We start from the raw sequence: 19,557 nt of genomic DNA, 5'->3' as shown, positions 1-19,557 counted from the left end.
TAACAACCTTCAATCTTCTTGTAGTGCCCTTCCTTCCAGACTAGTATTAAAAAAAACCCAAAAAGATACAGCAGCAATTAGTAACAAATCCAAAGAAACTGCAGAAATTTAAAAATGCTACAACAAATGTGACACACCTTCCAAATTTAATGCTTCAGATCACAGCCTATAGCAATGCCCTGATATATGCTGATCACGTACTTCCTTATGCTTCTTCATTGTTTCCGATCAATAAAGTTCAGCCCTTTCAAACATCAAACCTTAAGAGTGTGGAGCTTGCTAATAACTGGTGAAGCAAACTTGTTAAGGCTAACTAGTTGGAGGTACACTTAAAACTTTCATCCAAAAGCCTTCCAGTAAGTTTAGAACCAGAGCTATGACATCAATATTATAGCTAATGTTTATTGTCTCAGAAACTATAAAAATATGACATATGAAAATAAAGGGGAAATATATCACACAGAAGAGGGTTTTCCCAGAAATTTACTTCATGAGGTAATTTTTAAATTAAAAATACAAGCCTGTGCATAGTGCTGAAAACCAGAATGGTGTCCTGGATTACTGGGCTGCACAGGAGTAGGTGGTGTTGCATTTTGGTAGCCTGGCTGCAGTGCTGGATATCCATAACCAAAGGGCTTAGAAGCTTTTGATGTTTGGAGGACTGATGGAGAGGGAACTGGGCTGCTAGTCACAGAACGTGTCTCTGGAAAGACAAAAGAAATGCCACAGGTATTGAATATACTTATTATTATACTTCTTAATTTAAAAGTAAACTCCTAAATGCTTCAAAACAAAATTGCCATTTTATCATTTTCCATCAAGCTATTTTTCTGCACTGAAAAAAGTAATTAAAAAGAAAGATTACTTCAAGAATTTTGACAAAGACAGTGTGTATGGAAGATGACCAGGGACTTGTGTCACTATGAAGAAAATGTTACTTTACAAAAACAGGCAGCTTGAAAAAAAAGTCATTTGAATTGAATAAAAACAGAACCACATTTTATTCCCATATATACATTTGATATAAACCACAAATGAGACAATTCATGCTTAGTCTCCCCTCCACTTCTGAAAACTGTCATAGCATGACTAGAATCATTCTATGATTACTTCATGAAAAGCCATGCCTACAGTTAGAGAATAGTTCCATTGGCTCAGCCTTATGTTTGGACAGTATTCATAAATGGTAGAGGAGAAATAAAGCATGGTCTCTTTTGAAGTTTTAACCTGATGCAAGTTTCTCTTGTATATGCCTGCAGCACAGCTTAGTTCTGCTATTTTTCAAGGTCAAACTGAAAGTAATCCACAATGGACTTAACAGCTGTAAAGAGATCAAAGTATTCTTTCAAAATGTCTACAGATGTGAGCTAAGTTTCAAAAGAATTTAAGCTTGGTGAAGTCACCTGGGAAACGTGCAAGCGAAGGAACAAAGCACTCAAGAAACCAACTGCCAAGAGACTATGTTTGTCATGAGCACTCCATAAGGAAAAAAACCACAATAAAACAATTAAAAAAAGCAACAGATTAAAAAAAACCCTAATGTTGACTCTGTAAGAAAAAAAAAGGAACAAGTTATTTTTAGAGTATGTTTTCAGGAGAACCAAATGGTTAATTATTAGGCCAGAGGGTACAGAATTTGTAGTCCTGCTAGACTCTATGTGGACAACAATACCAGCTTTCTAACTGAGAGAGATCTCACTTGAATCAGGAACCCGGCAAACTACTGTGACACTCCCAGGGGCCAGAACAAAGTAAAGGAGCCAGGAGGGTGTAGGCCCTCCAAATTAATCCAATTATTCATTTAAAATAGTGGCTAAAATACTTGGAATAGCATCTTTTCCTCTTGCTCTCAATATGACAGCTCTACAGATTTCAAGACCAAGGTGGTCAGCCAGTAGGTTCATTTAGAACCAACCTGACAGTCCTGATATTTTTAGACCTAAGAGTAAGAAAAACAACAGACATTTTCTTTAAATGAAGAAAAGTAAAAGACAATAACCTGATCCAAGCATCTCTGCAAGCTGATATTGTTGGTCTCCCAAAACCTGTGATGTGTCAGCAACTATTATCAGCTCCTAATGTCAACAACACAATCAAGCACACAGCATAATCTAGAACAAAGATGTTGCTTTCACACTTAGCATATTTTCAGCACAACCCTCAATACTACAATGGAAAGTATAACTTATGATTCAGGGAAGTTTTGTTACATGGTTATATAAACTGAACTGCAGTCTTAAAACGACGAGAAATTATTTTAAAAGACATGTATGTTTCCTCTGATTATTTCCCCTGTTCCTTTCATAGGCACTGCCTTTAATCTACTTGTTAATTAACAATAAACAACCCCAGAAACAATAAAAACCCACATTTATGTACTTGAATAAATAATTCAAAACAAACTCTTACCTGGATAGCCACCTCCTTCCAGAGCATCATAATTGTTCAGAACAGGAGAGGCACTGCTTGTAGTAGAGGAACTATCAAGTGCTGGGGGAGGAAAATAGTTTAACTTTAGAGATATCAGAAATAGCAAACTTTTGATAAATAAAAGACTGATATATTTTTTTCTAAAACCTTTGATAAGAAACTGTCAAGAAAGATCCTGGGAAAAAACCCCACCACTTCAGCCCTAAGACTTGAAAATTATTGCCACTGTAAAGAGGAGAGGGAGGAAATATAATCAGCAAGATATCAGAAACAAACAAGCACATGCCCAACAAACAGCAAGAGAGATCAATGGCAAAAAGACAAAAACAATGAAAAAAGTTGTTTCTTGAAATAAAAAATATTTTTATATTAAACCAAAAGTTCTTTCTAGACTATATCAACTGAGGCCATGCACATTTTAAAAACAGTCCATTCACGACCTTCTTCACAACTGCAAGCAACAGAAGATTCCCATCATTTTCAGAGTGATTATCCACCTTCACGCCAAACTGACAAGGATTTAATTCTTCCCTCCTTTCTGTACCATTCTAATTCACAGCTAGCTTCCCTCAGTCTAAAGATTCTATTTTTCATTATCATTGACAAGATTCTGAACTTCAGTTGGTATAAACAATTACTCTTGGCTCAGCCTGAAGCAGCTAAGTAAAAAGTAACTATGTAAAATTAAGTACCAGAAGTTAACTAGGCAGATGTAAAAAAGCACAATGAGCAGATGCATAGCTGCTATGACTGAAGAGACTTGACTGCTTAATTTTTAGTTCAACCTATGCACAGATCTTGAATATCTTATTGTAAAACACCTGGCAAGCAAAGAATTATTTTAAAACATCTCTTCCAATGTGATTTCACATACATTTATTTCCAATAAAAAAAGGGCCAAGAAGATTAAAGGTATCTTCTCTTTAAAATGTACCAAACCATGAAGTGTGATAGGAAAAAAAAAAAAGTCTATTTAAGAATTGAGAAAAAAAAAAGAAAACTGTATATATAATTTTTGTGGCAGAAAAGAATAAAAAGATTCACTGATATTGTTCTACTCGGAAGGATCAACCAAAAACACACATCCCATTGCAAAGCTGAAAGTATTTCAAGGGAGAACTTCAATGGTGGAGTATTTGAGACTTCCAAGTGAAAAGACTTTGCATATGAAAACATAACATCACTGGCATTTGGGACACAGAAATACCATGGCACCATCCTGACAGTATAGATAATTCTTCAGCATTTTGCCTTTAAAGCATTCAACTAAGAAATAGAAAAGCTATTTTAAAAATCCATAATACTAACAATAATGTATTATTTAAATGAAAATTTAATTCTGTGATATTCACACAATCTCAGTTTTCAGATTTTCACTGTAAGTTTTCGTTTTGTTTTAAATCCTGGAGGTTACTAAATAACATAATTGCAAGAATTTTTTTTTCTGTTCTAGAAGCTGAAGGAATCAAGATTCATGACTTTTTTTACCCTGATCAGGATTAGGGCTTTTAAAGCTTTGCTAAGTCTTACTACAGAAAAGTCAAAATATACTTTTGTTAGGTCAACAAAAAGTTGAGAAGTAACACAAACACAAGCAACCAGATTTCCAGTACCTATTCTTCATAAAACCACTGTGACAGTCTGAGCCAGAAATTTGTCTACTAAAATCTGTTTAGGATTTGCATTAGCTGCTGCTGACAGGGCATAAAACAAAATATGCTGCTTACTATGTAGAAAGCCTTCATATGGAACCTGGGTGCCCTTTCACTCTTTTCCATAACATGAATTTGAATGCAATGATCCCTCCAAGGCTACAGATTTTAGTGATGTACACAACTTGAGAGAGAGAGTGATGACAGGGAGTATGAACATTTGTTTAGGGAACAAAGTAAGGACAATAAGGTTACAATTGATAAAAACCCAATCAACATCATTTGGACAGAAACCTTGGCATGCAAACCCAACACAGTGTTCTTAATTGTGACTTGGATATCATCATTGGTCTGTTTCATTCTTCACAGAATTATTATGAGTACAATACACTATTTTCACAGTATTCTAGGTGATTATTTCATTATTTTAATAAAACTAGCACTGGGTTTTTTTCAGACAACATGTATCATAAAATGAAAGAAAAAGCTACAATAGTTTCCTATTCCCAATCAATACTAAAAGTTCTTTCTAGAACTTTTAGTATTGATTTGGAATAGGAAACTATTGTACTTGTATCAGCATGTACCTTGTACAATCAGCAGTACAAGGTACATGCTGATACTTCCATCTATCAACAAGGGTAGTAGTCTCATGTTTATTTCAAAAAAGCTTTTTATACTGTTACCACTCATGCAGTCAGTAAAGACTTCTTCAAGTTCCAAAAGAAAAACTGAAGAAACTAAACTGGTGAGAAACATTAAACTCACAAAACTGGGTCATTCTGACAAAACAGGCAAAATACAACCAGGTATGTAACACTTCAACCAATTAGGATAAATTGCTTCTTAAAAAAAATCAACAAACTTTTAAAGTTTTCTACAAAGCAAGCAGATTAAAACTGAACCTATGAGCCTAACCATTGAGACATACACCTTTAGAAGGAGAAAAAAATCAGCACAGATTAATTTACTGTCCTAAAAAGCACAACCTCTCAATGTTTACTACATTGATTGTACGAGTTCCTTATGCATAAAATGAGAAACAAGGTAAACAGTGTTTAATGTAATGATACAAGTGGCATTTGGTAGCTTAACCTGAACAATTATCAGTGTAATTCTACTGCTAGTTACCTTCAGTTAAAACTCACTGCAAATCAAAATACTAAAAACATGGGAGTCTTGCAAGTTGTAAATATTATTTTTTAGATTCATAAAACATCTGATATTAACATGACAAAAAAATAGCCTATTTGTTGGTCACTACTGAAGTTCTTTTTGTTTACTATACTAGTAACAGCTGGGAAATCTCAAGCTGAAGAGTCAGGGTGATGCTTTGTCTTAAAGGAAGAAAAAGTTTCAGGGGATGGAAATATGGGGAAAACCTTGAGTAGGAAGAGAACAAGATACTGGTGTAAAGCTAAAGCCAACCTGCTTCCTCATCCTCCTCATCCTCTTCCTCATCATCTGAACTTGATGACAAGGGAGCTGGTGCAGAGCTAGCTTGATTATTAACATATCCACCATACTGCATGCCTGTGAATTGGAAAGCACAAACATCAGAGTCAGACAGACAGGAAAGACGAGAAACGGAAGTCACAAATCATTGCATTAAAAGTGAGAGAAATCAGCTGTTCCAGAGAAAATCTCAGCATGCAGCAAGTTAAATCTACAACCCTAGAAGCAGTTTTTAGTGGACTAGTTCAGTAAAATATTAGTAGCACATGGAAGTTAGCAGATAATTTTATACGTGTGTATGTGCATGTGTATCAGGAAATTAAACACACAGACTTCCTACCTATCTTTTTAATACCAGTTTATCCAGTGGAGTACTTTCATAGATTAATACACAGAAATAAAGGAGTTATTTCCATATAAATTCAAATTATGTTATGAAAACATTTAGAATTAACTTTTGCTTGGCACACCTGTCTGTTTTAAGACAATAATGATTCATGTTGGAATTTTGTCAGAAATGAATGAAATATACTGCTGTTGCCACATGCAAGAGTACAAACACACATACAGAGAGCACAACACGATCTGGGAAATTAAAGCTAGGTAAACCTGAACATTTGGGTTGTCTTATGTTTACATGAGTGCCTAAATTCAGGCTCATAAGCACGTGATTACACCATGCACATCTAGTATCTGGTGACAATGCAGCAACTGTTACTGCTGTCACCTCCACAGCACAACCTATTAGGGTTTTTTTGTTGGTTTTTTTTGTTTGTTTTTTTGTTTTTTTTTTTTTTTTTGTTCACTTTTACAATATCTATTCTAAATGTATGTGAGCAATACACGAAAGCAACACAAACATACAATTTCAAAACAGAGCAAAGCATGCAGCAATGGCTTATAATTAATTTCCTCCATTACTTGTTATTGATGCATTTTCAGTATCTTCAAGAAACCTTACATTTCTCTTATGACAAGGCAGGGTTAGCAAGGATTTTAAATATGCTTTTAGTCAGGCAGTGACATCCTAAATGAATGCATGTAATCCCTGTTTCTCTCTTATCAATCTAATGGATTGCTATGGCAAGAAAATATCCTAAGTATTCAAAACTCTTCAAATATTTGGGAATTTGGGGTTCCATCCCTCTGTAGAAGTACCATGGCACCAAGGAATAGTATTCTTTATTTTAATACTATAAAGCATTACAGAAGTTATGTATAATCTGAAACCATCATGGTAATTAATGATATGCCCATCCATTACTTCAATAAACTGTATCAACGTTTATTTTATTTAAAATATGATCTATAAATGCTGTTAGTTTCATGGCTCTTTCAAAAAGGGTTAGCAAACCCAAGAGGAGCACTTTAATTTCACTTTAAAAACCCTAAGAGAATCAAGGAGAACCCAAATACTGTAAGCAAAAAGAAAACAAAGTAAAACTATATACCAATAGTCTTGAGAAAGTGAACTTTCATAGAGAGACTGGTACAAGAAAAGATGGGCATCATATTCCTTTATCTAGTGCATTAATACAGTTGTTGTACAGTTTCAATCAAATTCCTTTGTAATTCAACTAGTCACAACAATGAATGAAAAATCATCCCAAGTGCCACTGAATAGATTCCATGCTTCAGTTTTTCCATACTGGAAACACAGTTTTCCATATTGTGTACTCCATACACAAGGCTAATTTGAGTAATTCCTAGTCTCATCTTTTATAAATTTACTGGATGCACTTGGGAAGGAGAATACAAGAAAATCATCATCTGTGCAAGAACAGACTACAGCTAACAGACTAACAGACAATATCTTTTCTCAGGCCTGGGAGAGCTACTGAGGAATAAAACAGAACAACTGCATTATTGTGGAAGTGAGAAAAAAAACCCTACCTTAAAATAATTAACATGCAAGTAAAAGGGAAAAAAGTCAGGATGCCAAGAAGGGCTGCACTGTAACAGCAAGAACCAAAGTAAAAGTAGATGTGCCCAGTGTGAGAGTGTAAAGACATCATGTACAAGGATAAGAAGAAGAAGAAGAAAGAAAGGGTATCTAGTTTGAAAGTGCATGCCAATGCAAAAACTCCAAGCATGCACCCATGAGAGAAAAGGACTGGATTACTCATTACTGGCCACATGCATTATGGATGCAGGTGTTCAGAAAGAATACAGATGAAAAGAGATTGAAAAAATATTCTAGCAACATAGAAGTTTAGGAATCATGAATTATGTCGCTATGACTGCTGTGAAGACCAGGCTGGTTTGATTCTTAACAGCCTTATGAGTTTGCATAGATTTATTTTCATTGCCAACAGTACTACAGATTTCTGCCTTTGAGACTGTACTGTGCTAGTACAACTGTCCAGCCAAAAAAAACCCTCTGGAGAATAGATCTGGCTAAAAAATAACATAGTTTAAAAAGTCATTGTCAGGTGGGAAAGTCTCCCATTCTAGTTCACTGCCCAGCAATGCCAATAGAAGGCCAACACGGGAGAAAGCAATTGAGGGCAGAAATGGGTGACTGCAGACTGCAATTCCAAGTGCCATCATGTGTCTAATCATGGTTTCTGTTGTGACAACTCAGTGCTGCTTAGTATATTTTACAGATTTGATAATGGCACTAAAATCTCCCACTTTTAAAACTGCAAAAACCAATTCTGAAATAATTATTTATTTTGAATCATGTTATTCCATAAATCTGGCCTAAAATGCAACCACATAATTTAAATCATCACAGATTTCTTAGACTGGAGATTTCTAAACCCTGCAAGCAGTGTACCTGTCATATAATAACATTGCACTCAAAGACTTTATCCCACTATAATTTACAGACATCTAGACACGTAGGTGGCAGGACACTGAAGATAAATTGGGGTAACAACACATTTGCCTGTGAAGTAAACCAACTATTTAGGTATTTTAAATTCAATCACCCACACCATAAAAGCTTTTCAAACATAAAGTGCACATCTAACTATCTAACAGATAATTATGTAAGATTAAATAGGTGTCAATACATTTTAAGGTTTTTGTCCTGTTAGAAGATAGTCAAGTAAACAATTAGAATTTTTTCGTTTTTATAGGAATACCCCAAGAGGAGCCTAAAACAATGACATCCTTTTTAAAAATTAATTCCAACTGGATTTTTTCAGAATGCTTTCATGAAGACAATGGTATTCTATAATTTAAAAAAAATATTTTAAAAAATCAAGTCCATCTGATTACTGCAGCTGAAACATACGTGGAATTCTAACCCAGACAAATATTTAGTACATGTGTTCTGGTTTTTCAGTAGGTTGACTTCCACAAACAGTTACCACATTTAATTTTTGACAAAAAAGTTGTTGATAAAAAAAACAAGAACACATTATTTAGGTCAGACTCCTCAAACAAAATTAGCGAAGAGTTTGAAGCCTTCCAATGCTCATAAAACCACCATCTGAACATAGAAACTTACTGTGTGATGACATGTAAATAGATAAAATTAGATCAATAAAAACTCCTGACAACTTAACTTCATACTGCCAACATATTGCTGTTTTTTCAGCTACTTACTGCATTCACCTTCACTTAGCGGAAGCATTTGAATTTAGGGAAGTTCAAGAGGCACTGCACTGATCTCTACCTGCTGTTCCAGGTGTTCACACATTTCACAGGAATCACTTGCAGAACACACACACTGCATATCAAGGCAATCACAGTTAAAGAGCTAAAATCCTTTTTCTTATTAAAAACATGGCTTGGAATTTCCTTTGAAAAAGGAGCAACAGTTTTTTTTTTCTAGCAAACACACCTACAACACAAAGTCTATCTAGACCAAAACCAATTATAAAACTGTGCAAGAGCCACAGTTCCAAAAATTGACATAATTTCTTTAAAATGATACACTGTACATAGGACTCTACAGCAATGATTTTTTTCCTGCTGTTCCAGGTGTTCACACATTTCACAGGAATCACTTGCAGAACACACACACTGCATATCAAGGCAATCACAGTTAAAGAGCTAAAATCCTTTTTCTTATTCTTATTAAAAACATGGTTTGGAATTTCCTTTGAAAAAGGAGCAACAGTTTTTTTTTTCTAGCAAACACACCTACAACACAAAGTCTATCTAGACCAAAACCAATTATAAAACTGTGCAAGAGCCACAGTTCCAAAAATTGACATAATTTCTTTAAAATGATACACTGTACATAGGACTCTACAGCAATGATTTTTTTCCCCTCTAATATATATAGAAATGATTGACGAAAAACCTGCCATCTGCATTCTACCAGAAAAAGAAGGAAAAGGGGTAATTTAGTTATTTACATCAGAAGAATCTGTAATTTAAGAATGAAAAAATACACTGTGACAATCACACACCATGCGGTTGCCAATTATTTTGAACACTAGAGATACCACATTGTTCTGACAAAATTAATGTCTATTTCCACCCTTCAGGCAGAGTTCTTTATCCATAAGAATTTAAAATTCTGGAATTGTTAAGAGAAAACATGGCCAAAATAAAAATAAAAAATCATGCAGACAATTAGATTTGAATACTAGATACAGAAATATGTAATAATCAAGAGGCAAGTTAAAACATCAGTTTAACGTTTAACTTAACTGAAGAAGGCCCAAGAGCCAATTGATTCTTTGTCAAGATGCTGCCAACACCAGAATAGGAAGGAACTTATTCAGGTTTTCCTACAAGAATTCTTGCAGCACCTTTCCATGGGCACTCACAGCTAGGCAGTAAGAAAACAATTCTACCAGTTTGAACTTAATCCTCAAACTCACTGTTTCCACAAACAGATTTCTAGTTTGCATTCATTTTCCAATACAGACTAATTACAAGCTAATTGTAAGACCTTTCTCTAAGAAATTAAAGTAGTGAGCAGTTTTTCAGAATAAGGGAACTAAAAGAAGGTGTTTTTGAGCAAGACACATGTAAGACTGCCAACAAGACAAACAAGCCAAAGGCAACACATGGACAAAGGAAATCAAACACAAGCACTACGAGACTCTAAAACCAAGGTGACATAAAACACCACCGCTCAGGGAGCCTGATGAGATGCCAGAGATGTGCTCCAGTCAAACACAGAAAAGCACCAATAAAACTTCCAGCATTCATGTGTTCATGTGGAATACAGCAAAAGCCTGTAGTGTGACTTCCCACTCCCCTTTAATACCTTCCTGAAGGGCCAGCTCTGGTGACTGTGTAACAGATGGTGAAGATGATGGCTTTGAAGACAGGCTTGGAGCAGGTGACCTTACTGACGACATCACAGCAGAGGAAGCAGATGTTCCAACTCCAGGCTTGGTAAATGGAACATTCTGGCTCACTGAGTGCACGGGCTGTGAAGAATCAATGCCACCTGAAAACAAGAGCAGAAAGCAGGAACCCTTTGTATGTACTTGCACAGACAATTACACAGCACAAGCAATCACATTTGATTCCACAGTAACTACAAAGAACACTACAGTACTTCAAAGAGAGATGCCTTCAAACAAGTATCTATGGAAAGATCAGTTGCTGAAAAGAAAATCAATACCTACAGTGCTAAAACTCCATTATAATGAACAAATTGCTCTGACAACAGCAAAAAAAAAAAAAAAAAAAAAAGAAGCACAATGCAGTATGAGCAAGATTAAGCTGAAACTTCTTTTTGATACATCCCCACAACTTTTGTAAGTTACTGTTCCCTGAACAGTATGAATGTAAACTAGTCCACCTGAAATACACCCTTCAACATTCTTCCCATGGAAGGAAATCTTGTGCAGTAGAGCAGTACTGTGCCTCCCTTGCAGTGCTGGCACTTTGCAATATGGGTACTCAGTTATGAGACTCATATTCCAAGCAATCTGTTTCAATCAACCCAGAGTATTCCACAAAACTTCTGATGTGCTTTAGACATCTGGACTAGATATAATCTGCTTTAAAAAAAAAAGTCAGATTAATGTTTTGAGAGATTTGACATAGTCCAGCTGAAACTCCAATCAGACAAGGACAACGTAACTTCAATTAAGTTAGCTCTCAACTAAGGGTTGCTCTTTGCTTATAAATTGAGAAAATCTGTATTATGATTCTTTCTAAAAAACCCTGACTGACCAAGATGTTAAAAAGAAGAGAAAGGAAATGGCTTTACCAAAAGTATTCAGTAAACAAACACAGAAATTAAGCAAGAGCAAAATTCTCCATTTGTAGAGTACTTGCTTAAGTAACCAAATCTGCTAGAGGATGCAGAGGTAATATTAACTTTGCATCTTCTGCACATACAGCTGTGCAGTTCTTACAGTCCCCGACTTTCCCTTGAATAACGGAGGTGATATCTCAAAGCACTTCATGGGCAAGTTGAGGTTTCCCTTAGAGTGTGAAGAAGAGGCGGCTTAAAATGATCCTTCTGTTTTTATTATTTACAGTCAAAATTTACAGCACACATCTTCATTATCTTTTACATACTTTTCAATTTTAAAATCTGATGTTGAGCACACACGTGGCTTTTTGCAAGTCTTATCTTGAAAGTCTAAAATTGAAATGATGTCTTTTTCCAATGAACATGCCTTTTTTTACTGTAGTGGTCTTGCTATAACCTCTGCTACTACACAGTGTCCTGCAGATTCCCCATGGAGCTTCAGAACCTGTCAGCAGGAATCTTATTACAGTAGCTTCCTCAAGCAAGATATGCAAGATGACAAGGGAAGTTCTCTGCCACATCCACATGCTCACCCAGGTTCTGCTGAGCTGTTTGTAGGGTGATGGTATTTTCCACATTGCAAGTCGTCAATATAGCCATGCTGGCAGCATCAAACACTGATGTAGAGAGTGTTAAATGCTGTAATGTCAGTGTCATGTGCTCCAAGCCAAAACCAATTTACACCTGGATTAGCTGTATGTAATACCTTCCTGCCAAGTACTAATATCTATTCTGAAGCAAAGGTTATCCAATTACCTTCAAAATTATGTGAATCCTTTAAATGCATTAAAAAAAAAAATAAATAAATACAATGTATTTTTTCTTTGTACAAAAATCCAACCTGCAAAATTGAATGCTAAACTTTATTTGGTGACTCCATAAAGGTTTTAAAAGCTGAAAGCAACCAAGGCAAAAGTAAACACTTGAACAAAATTAACATTTAAAACCACATTTCCTCACCTTCAATGTGTACTGAAGTCTTCCTTCCATGCCTCTCAACCATGAACAATTCTTGCACTAACACTAATCAAGCATAATGATCTACAGCTAAAAGGCATGTTACAGAAAGAATCTGCAGAACTGGGCAAGTTAGCATTGTAATTAATAATTTTTCCCTATACATCATCACGAAGTTGTAATTTAATTTCTAACTGGAGACCTAGAGGTCATAGTTAAAAAGTATCATCACAGCATCTCCTCAGAATATCAGAAGATATGTGAGAATTATCCTTCTTGAGTTGCTTCAGCTGTGGTATTGATTTCCTGCCCTCACAACCCCACACACCCCCTGCACCCAACACAACACAATTTCTAAGGAGAGAGGCACCACCTCCCTGCAGCCTGTTTTCTAACAGCATCCTCCGCCCCTGACTTTCAATACTGGCTGCAGACTTCCCCTTTTTCCAACCACACCTATATTAGCAGATTTACAGGATTACAGCCTCCATTCCTATGGAACTGGGGCAGCAAGGATTTTACATCCTGATCTGACATAAGGGGAAGTATGCGCGTGAGATAATGAAATTAGAGTGTCCCCTGCTCAAGCAGACTGTCCATAGCAGGACACAAAGAAACCCACGCCATATACCCACAGGAGCTCTCCAGCTCCCTCTCCTCACAGCGGAGACCAGTAAAATTCGGCATCCTGGCTGACACCCATGCTAACTTGAAAAGCATCGAGGATAATGACAGTGCTCCGATTTCAGCTGAAATGAACTGGAAAAACATTTAAGAAAGCTACTGACCTAGAAAGACAAAAAACTGAAATAATACAAAGTATGTAATTTACAGAGCATAACACTCCTGAACAGATTTTTACCAGGACTGTTCTGTCGAAATACAGATTTTAAAGATAGAAAAGGGTGATTTTGCAGAGTTAAATTACTTTAAACCTCCAAGGAGAAAAATCTTGAATTAGAGACATTTCTATTCTACTTTATTTATACTTCCTAAAGCAAAGAAAATTATTCTCACTGTCTATTATTCACCAAGAGCAGTCAACTACAAGCAAAAAAAAAAACCCTCTTAAAATAAATTTGGTTTCTTCTAGTGAAATCTTAGCAAGCTTGCTGAAAATACTTCAGCTATTTCAGAAAGGGGTTGCTAAAGTTTTAGGAAAAGACTTGCTTGCAGTTCTGTGTCCTCTGGGGCAGTTTGTTTAGCCCCAGACATACAAAAATTCAGAGGTTTGATCTTAGCAAATTCAACATGCCGGAGGCTTTGCAAGGCTATTCATAAAATTGGATGTTTAAAGAAACCAATGTAAGTTCAGTGGTGACAAATTTTTTGATTCAAGTAAAAAACAATTCAGAAATCAAACAACTTCTGAAAAACTCTCACCAGCTTAAGTTTCCTGCATAATTTCTGTTAGAACACACAGATTTTATTAATACATTATTCTTCTGCATAAAGGTTTCATTTTCATCACAGAGAGCTTTCAGTGCTGACTGTACAAAACCACTTTGGAAAAAGATGCTAAAACTGTAGCATCTGACTGACAGTCTGAAATGTGCTTATTTATAATTTAAAGATTGTAAGGGCATCTTTCACAGCACAGGGGCAATGACAGCAAACTCTTAGAGGATACTGTATCCAAGTTTCTTTACACAAACAGTCATAGAAAGCACGCTTATGAATTTCAGAAAATCTTTTTTTTCCAAGTAGTTTAGCAAAAAACTATACACAGAACAGATGGCAACTGTTTCCCATCATTGCTTCTTCCTGAAGAAATCAGGGAGGATGCAATATTCAGAAAGTTTCCTTACAACAGATCATTCATTATTTGCTTATGCTCTGTGTGTATTGTATTTAGACACATCCAAGGCTGTACAGGAATTGGCAAATAATTTTCAAAATCCAACTCCTTTTCTTAAAGGCTGAAAACAAATAGAATACTATATATAAAATTACTCCATCTGAGAATGGTAAGACTGCACTGGGAAATTTAGAAAGCATCTCAAAACCAAACCAATTATGCCAGGATCAAACGATTCCTATAATTACTTTAGAATTTTATTATTATACATTTATTTGTAATTATTTATGTATGCATTTTATTATCGGGGTGTTGTAGTAATTAGATTCTTAGCCAAAGATGTTGAATTCTAGATTAAAAGAAACCGGATATCATTAGAGGCAGTTTGTTTAGCCCCAGACATCAAAAATGGTATAAAGTGTTCAAGGTTTTATTACTAAAACCAGCTCTTCCTTCAGCATTGCTGTCAGCTGTTATGTTTATCTGCTTTTCTTAGTCAGGAAATATGGAATCATTTGTGTTCTGAAGTTGAACCAGGATTCAGGGGAAAGAGAACAAAATTATTTTGCAGATAAATCACTTCCAAAAACCTGTGCACTGTGCAATGAAGCAGAGGGCATGCTTCTATCAGCAGCTTTACAAGCCCAGGAAGAGTCTGCATGTGGTGTAACTATTGAGGCCATATACTAACTCAACCATCCCCTTAAGAGCAGTGTTGAATGGATCAAAAACCAAACTACTGCTCATACTGTTCTTCACTGTCTGGTCAGCTCCACTATTCCACCTTTGAAACACCTGCTCACTGCAAAAATAATTTGCTATGAACAAATCACTTCAAGACACCTTTACAGGAAATAAAATTAACAAGACTTGGAATAAAAAACTTCTGTAAATAAAACAGTAACAGTTTGAAAAATAAAATAAAAAAAAAGTTGTTTTCATATGCCTACTGCACATTGTGCTATTCTGGAAAGACACGTACATTCTGTCAAGTCCAGCTGTACATTCTGCACTGGATGTCAGAGTCCACTTTTATGGCCAATCCTTGAAAGAATCCATTTTTATGCACAACCATGAAATGCTGGTAACTTCAGGAGCTTTTCAAGGAGCTCCCTACAGTTCTTTTTTTTTAATGATATTTTGTTTCATGGTTTGAAAATACTGGAGAAAATTACACAGAGCAATCATCAGTACAGAATTCAAATCTACTAATATTAAATGACACTCTACATCCTAGTCTTGGGAGGGGGGAGGAAACTAATATTGAAACTAAATTCAAACTGTGGATTGAATGAGCTGCATTTAAGCTTAACTGCTTTTCCTAAAAAAAAAGCTTTACCAAACCCATATTCTTTCTTAAGTCCTTGGTCTGAGAAAATCTCAGCTATTAGGATTCCTAACACAGTTTCAATATTACACTATAATCTGAAATATCTAGCATTAAAAAGGAAACCCACAGTTATGTAACATCTGTCTTTAGTAGAGAAGGCAAGCTGCAGTCTGGCACTACTTACAAGTCAAAACTGCATGAAGTCAAAAAATTCCTAATTTAGAAAGAAAATCAGATCAAACCCTGCACAGACTATTGCTCTCTCCTCTGCAGAGCAAGGTATTTCTTTGTGAAGGTACTCCCACATCTCCAGTCTCTTCCATACTTCCTACTAAGTACTACCCCATGAACTGGTACTCAGTTTTCCTATGAAACAGAAGCTGAAAGAACTAACGAGGACTGAGTGTACCTGCCCTCAACTGGCACCTTCACAACCTTATAGCTACATCCATACTAAAACCATCAAGTTGTTGCTTGCAAAAATCAGCTGCAACTTCCTAACTCGTTCAAATGCTTATCAAAATATTAATTAAAAAGCCCCAAATGACTCAGAATCCACGTAGGGTTCCACTTTTTTCCTGAACTGGGAAAATGCACATGTGTTTATTAAGATCCTATTATTACAGAGATACCTCTTCCTGAATTATGGTGCAAATGAGTCTGTATGCCAAAGTCAGTAGTATGAATTTTATCTAACAGTAAATGTGAAGAAGAGAGAGAATAAAACAGAAAGAGAGGAGAGAAAGGGAGTGAGAAGTGATAGAATAAGACCCATCAAGAGACAAGGGGTAGACAAGAAAAATACCTCAAATCCTGCAGGCACTGCCAGGCTGAGAATGAAACATGCTCCCACACCATTGGGAACTGCCCAGTTGTACAGAATACAAGAATTAAAAGGCACAATTACATATGTGACATATTATCAAAGGAAGCAAAAAAGCAAGATTGGAGAGTATTTCAGGAACCACATACAAGAGATGACAGCAATGAGTTATACAAACCAGACAATTTTTGTGAAAGAAATTCAAGCATTCACGGTGGATGTGACTGTGTGATACAAGTGTACTGACACATCCTTAGAAGAGGCCACTGTAGAAAAAGTGAACAAATACCAACATCATGACAAACACATCCAGGAACTCACAGCTGTGGCAGACATCATATTTGTGAGTGTTCTATGCCGAGTGCAGGGGAAATGGTATCACAGAAACTTCTGAAGTGTCTTCAGACACTTCCCTGTGTCACTCCAAGTCAAGGCAGGAGAAGACAGCCCAGGCCCAGGCCTCAGAGCACACTTCTGCAGATACTGTGTGTGGGTCTGTGGGTAAAGCATGTGCTGTTCTATCACCTCAGCACCAATAAAGTTTCAGTGAATACCATGGCTGTTGGGCAGCCGACATCAGGTGTGGACAGCACATGGGGATGACACTGGACTCGTATCATGAGGTGTCTCATACCATTCAAACAGGACTAACAAACCAGCCGACATCAGGTGTGGAAGCACATGGGGATGACACTGGCCTCGTATCATGAGGTGTCTCATACCATTCAAACAGGACTAAATTCTACTGATTTTCACTGAGGTGGACAGGCCACCTACACTTAATGTGGAAAAGCAATATGTACAAATTGTATGTGTTGGATAAATAGAAAGGTAACACCACCTGGGGATCCAGACAAGGTCCTGTTAGTCCTCTTCTTCTGGTCTTCCTGGTGGCGGGGGTCCCACACAACAGAGCTCAATGGGTTAATTATGTTCAGGTGTCCATGGGAATTCCAAGCATTTCCCCTTGGATGCAGGCAGGGGAGTTTTACACTGTTTTTTACAACACTGTGGATCTCTTGCAACACTGTGGATCATGCCCACTCCTTTGGAAACTGAGTCTGGGGGCATTTTGGGGGTCTTTGATGGTTTTGGCCCCTTCCAAGACATGAAGTTGCCTCTCACGCCAGAGCACGTGAGTCAGTTATGCCCCATTAGAAGGGATGAACACTCTCAGCCTTACGTGTGACACTTGTGTAAGAAAGGACAATTGGCATGATAAAAAGTACCTGCCTGTCTTCACAAGGCCTGCTTCTTACCTGGCTGAAGATCCAGCTTGCAGCCACTTCTGGTGGGTGTTCACCCTCCCTGTCTTGCATGGACTGATTTCCCATCACACACCACACCCCCATAAACTCTCCTCCTACTCCAGGGGAAAAGTGTGCAAACCTGGCCTCAGCAAAGCACCCTGCTGCCTCCACAAATGGCTGACTCTTTTGAGTTATTACCACTAACATTTCAGTCTCTCACAGTGTCACTAAGGCAAAATTTAAAGAAACAACAACCATGACTTAGAGAAATTCTCCAGCCAGAAAAGAAAAAAGTATCTTTGTGAATAATAGACATATTTCAGGAATCACATATTCCTTCAGAACCGCATGAAAAAGTTCCCTTCTGTGGCCACTCACACAAAAACCACACAAATAAACTAAAACCATCCCCTAAATAGTGCATTTTTCTGTATCTCTCAATAGAACCAAATAGCTGCTATTGTGAGAACTGTGATAATCAAATTAGAAAAGCTACAAGAATGAGTGACAGAACTCAAAATTACATTACAGAACACCACACAGTGAACATGAACAAGCCGCCACCAAGAGCACTTATGTTACTTATGTTTCCCAGACAAATCTGGCAGTTCACTATCTTTCAATTAACACCATACCTGTATTTATTTGGTTGTTTACTTTGGGAACCGATCCGGTGAGATTCCTGCTGAGGTTGTCTTGCACAGCCTGAGCAGATGAAGCAGTTGATAATGTTGTATTATATCCCACGGGAACGTGCTGTTGAAGGGAATGAGGTACTGATGTACTCTGGCTAGAAAATGCATTTGTCTCTTTGAACTGTCCAACAGCAGGTAGACTCTGAGAGGTAAATGTCTGCCCATACACACCTCCAGCAGCCATGGGAGGATAGGAAACATTAGGATACATGGCACCAGAAACCACGGGCATAGCGTAGTGATCAGAATTAAGGGGAAATCCCTGAGATGCAACTGAAGAGCTGACAGAAGTGCTGTAGTGATTATCAAATGCTGAATATGACTGCTGAGCACTCACATGCAAGTAGGATGCAGACGATACTGCTCCTTGAACAGGTCTGTCACCAGAGCCCCCTGAATGGGGAGGAGTGTTGTTGTACAACTGATGTGACTCCTGTGCATTCAACACGTTGCTACCCACAGATGTCATAACATTTTGTGCTGGTGCTGAATAGTAACCAGGGTAGTAACTGGCTCTGTACTGATTATCCAGATGTGAAGCAGCAGCTTTATTGGGCACTTGGGAATAGTGTCCTGAAGGCGCACTGTAGTTTGGAAGATGTGAGCCATAGCCAGAGGGGAACTGCATCTGACTCTGCATAGGACCTGAAATGAAGAGAAAACATCACATGTATTAAAGGGGCATCTGCTAGTAGTGCCAACGGACTCTGCACTTGAACTAACAAACAATTGTTTTCTTCTATTTTTGAGTTTGATTCTCATCAGCAGAGAGAGAATAAACCAAGTATAATGCAAGCAAATACCCAAAGAAGTAGCAGAAAAATAGACTGCTTCCATTCTTGAAAGAGGCTTCCATGCCAAGACTGTTTGCCTCTTTAAGATTTATAGGAGGTTAATATTTAAAAAAATAGTGAGCAACCACAAGCACCAAATTGGTATTTGTAAGTGTTTGAACACAAGAGTTTGTGTTACAGAAACTGCCTGAA

At 37.0% G+C, this 19,557-nt stretch overlaps 1 protein-coding gene across 3 annotated transcripts in view; it reads right to left on the bottom strand.

Moving 5' to 3' along the window:
* SEC24B (SEC24 homolog B, COPII coat complex component) overlaps positions 1 to 19,242 on the bottom strand; it is a 38,407-nt gene extending 19,165 nt beyond the window's left edge. Inside the window, exons 1-5 of one of the 3 annotated variants that reach the window (XM_039710400.1) lie at positions 18,512 to 19,242; positions 10,714 to 10,899; positions 5,511 to 5,615; positions 2,410 to 2,490; positions 522 to 703 (exon numbers count right to left, since the gene is read on the bottom strand). In XM_039710400.1, coding sequence (XP_039566334.1) covers positions 522 to 703; positions 2,410 to 2,490; positions 5,511 to 5,615; positions 10,714 to 10,899; positions 18,512 to 19,211 — 1,254 coding nt within the window. In that variant the 5' untranslated portion in view covers positions 19,212 to 19,242. The remainder of the gene's footprint in view (positions 1 to 521; positions 704 to 2,409; positions 2,491 to 5,510; positions 5,616 to 10,713; positions 10,900 to 18,511) is intronic. The other 2 variants (XM_039710401.1, XM_039710402.1) reach the window with 2 other exon arrangements.
* Between the last annotated feature and the right edge of the window lie 315 nt (positions 19,243 to 19,557).

Source organism: Passer montanus, unplaced genomic scaffold (assembly GCF_014805655.1).
Source record: "Passer montanus isolate IOZ18808 unplaced genomic scaffold, ASM1480565v1 scaffold23, whole genome shotgun sequence".
NCBI classification, from domain to species: Eukaryota; Metazoa; Chordata; class Aves; order Passeriformes; family Passeridae; genus Passer; species Passer montanus.
This window is presented reverse-complemented; position numbering and strand designations above follow the sequence as displayed.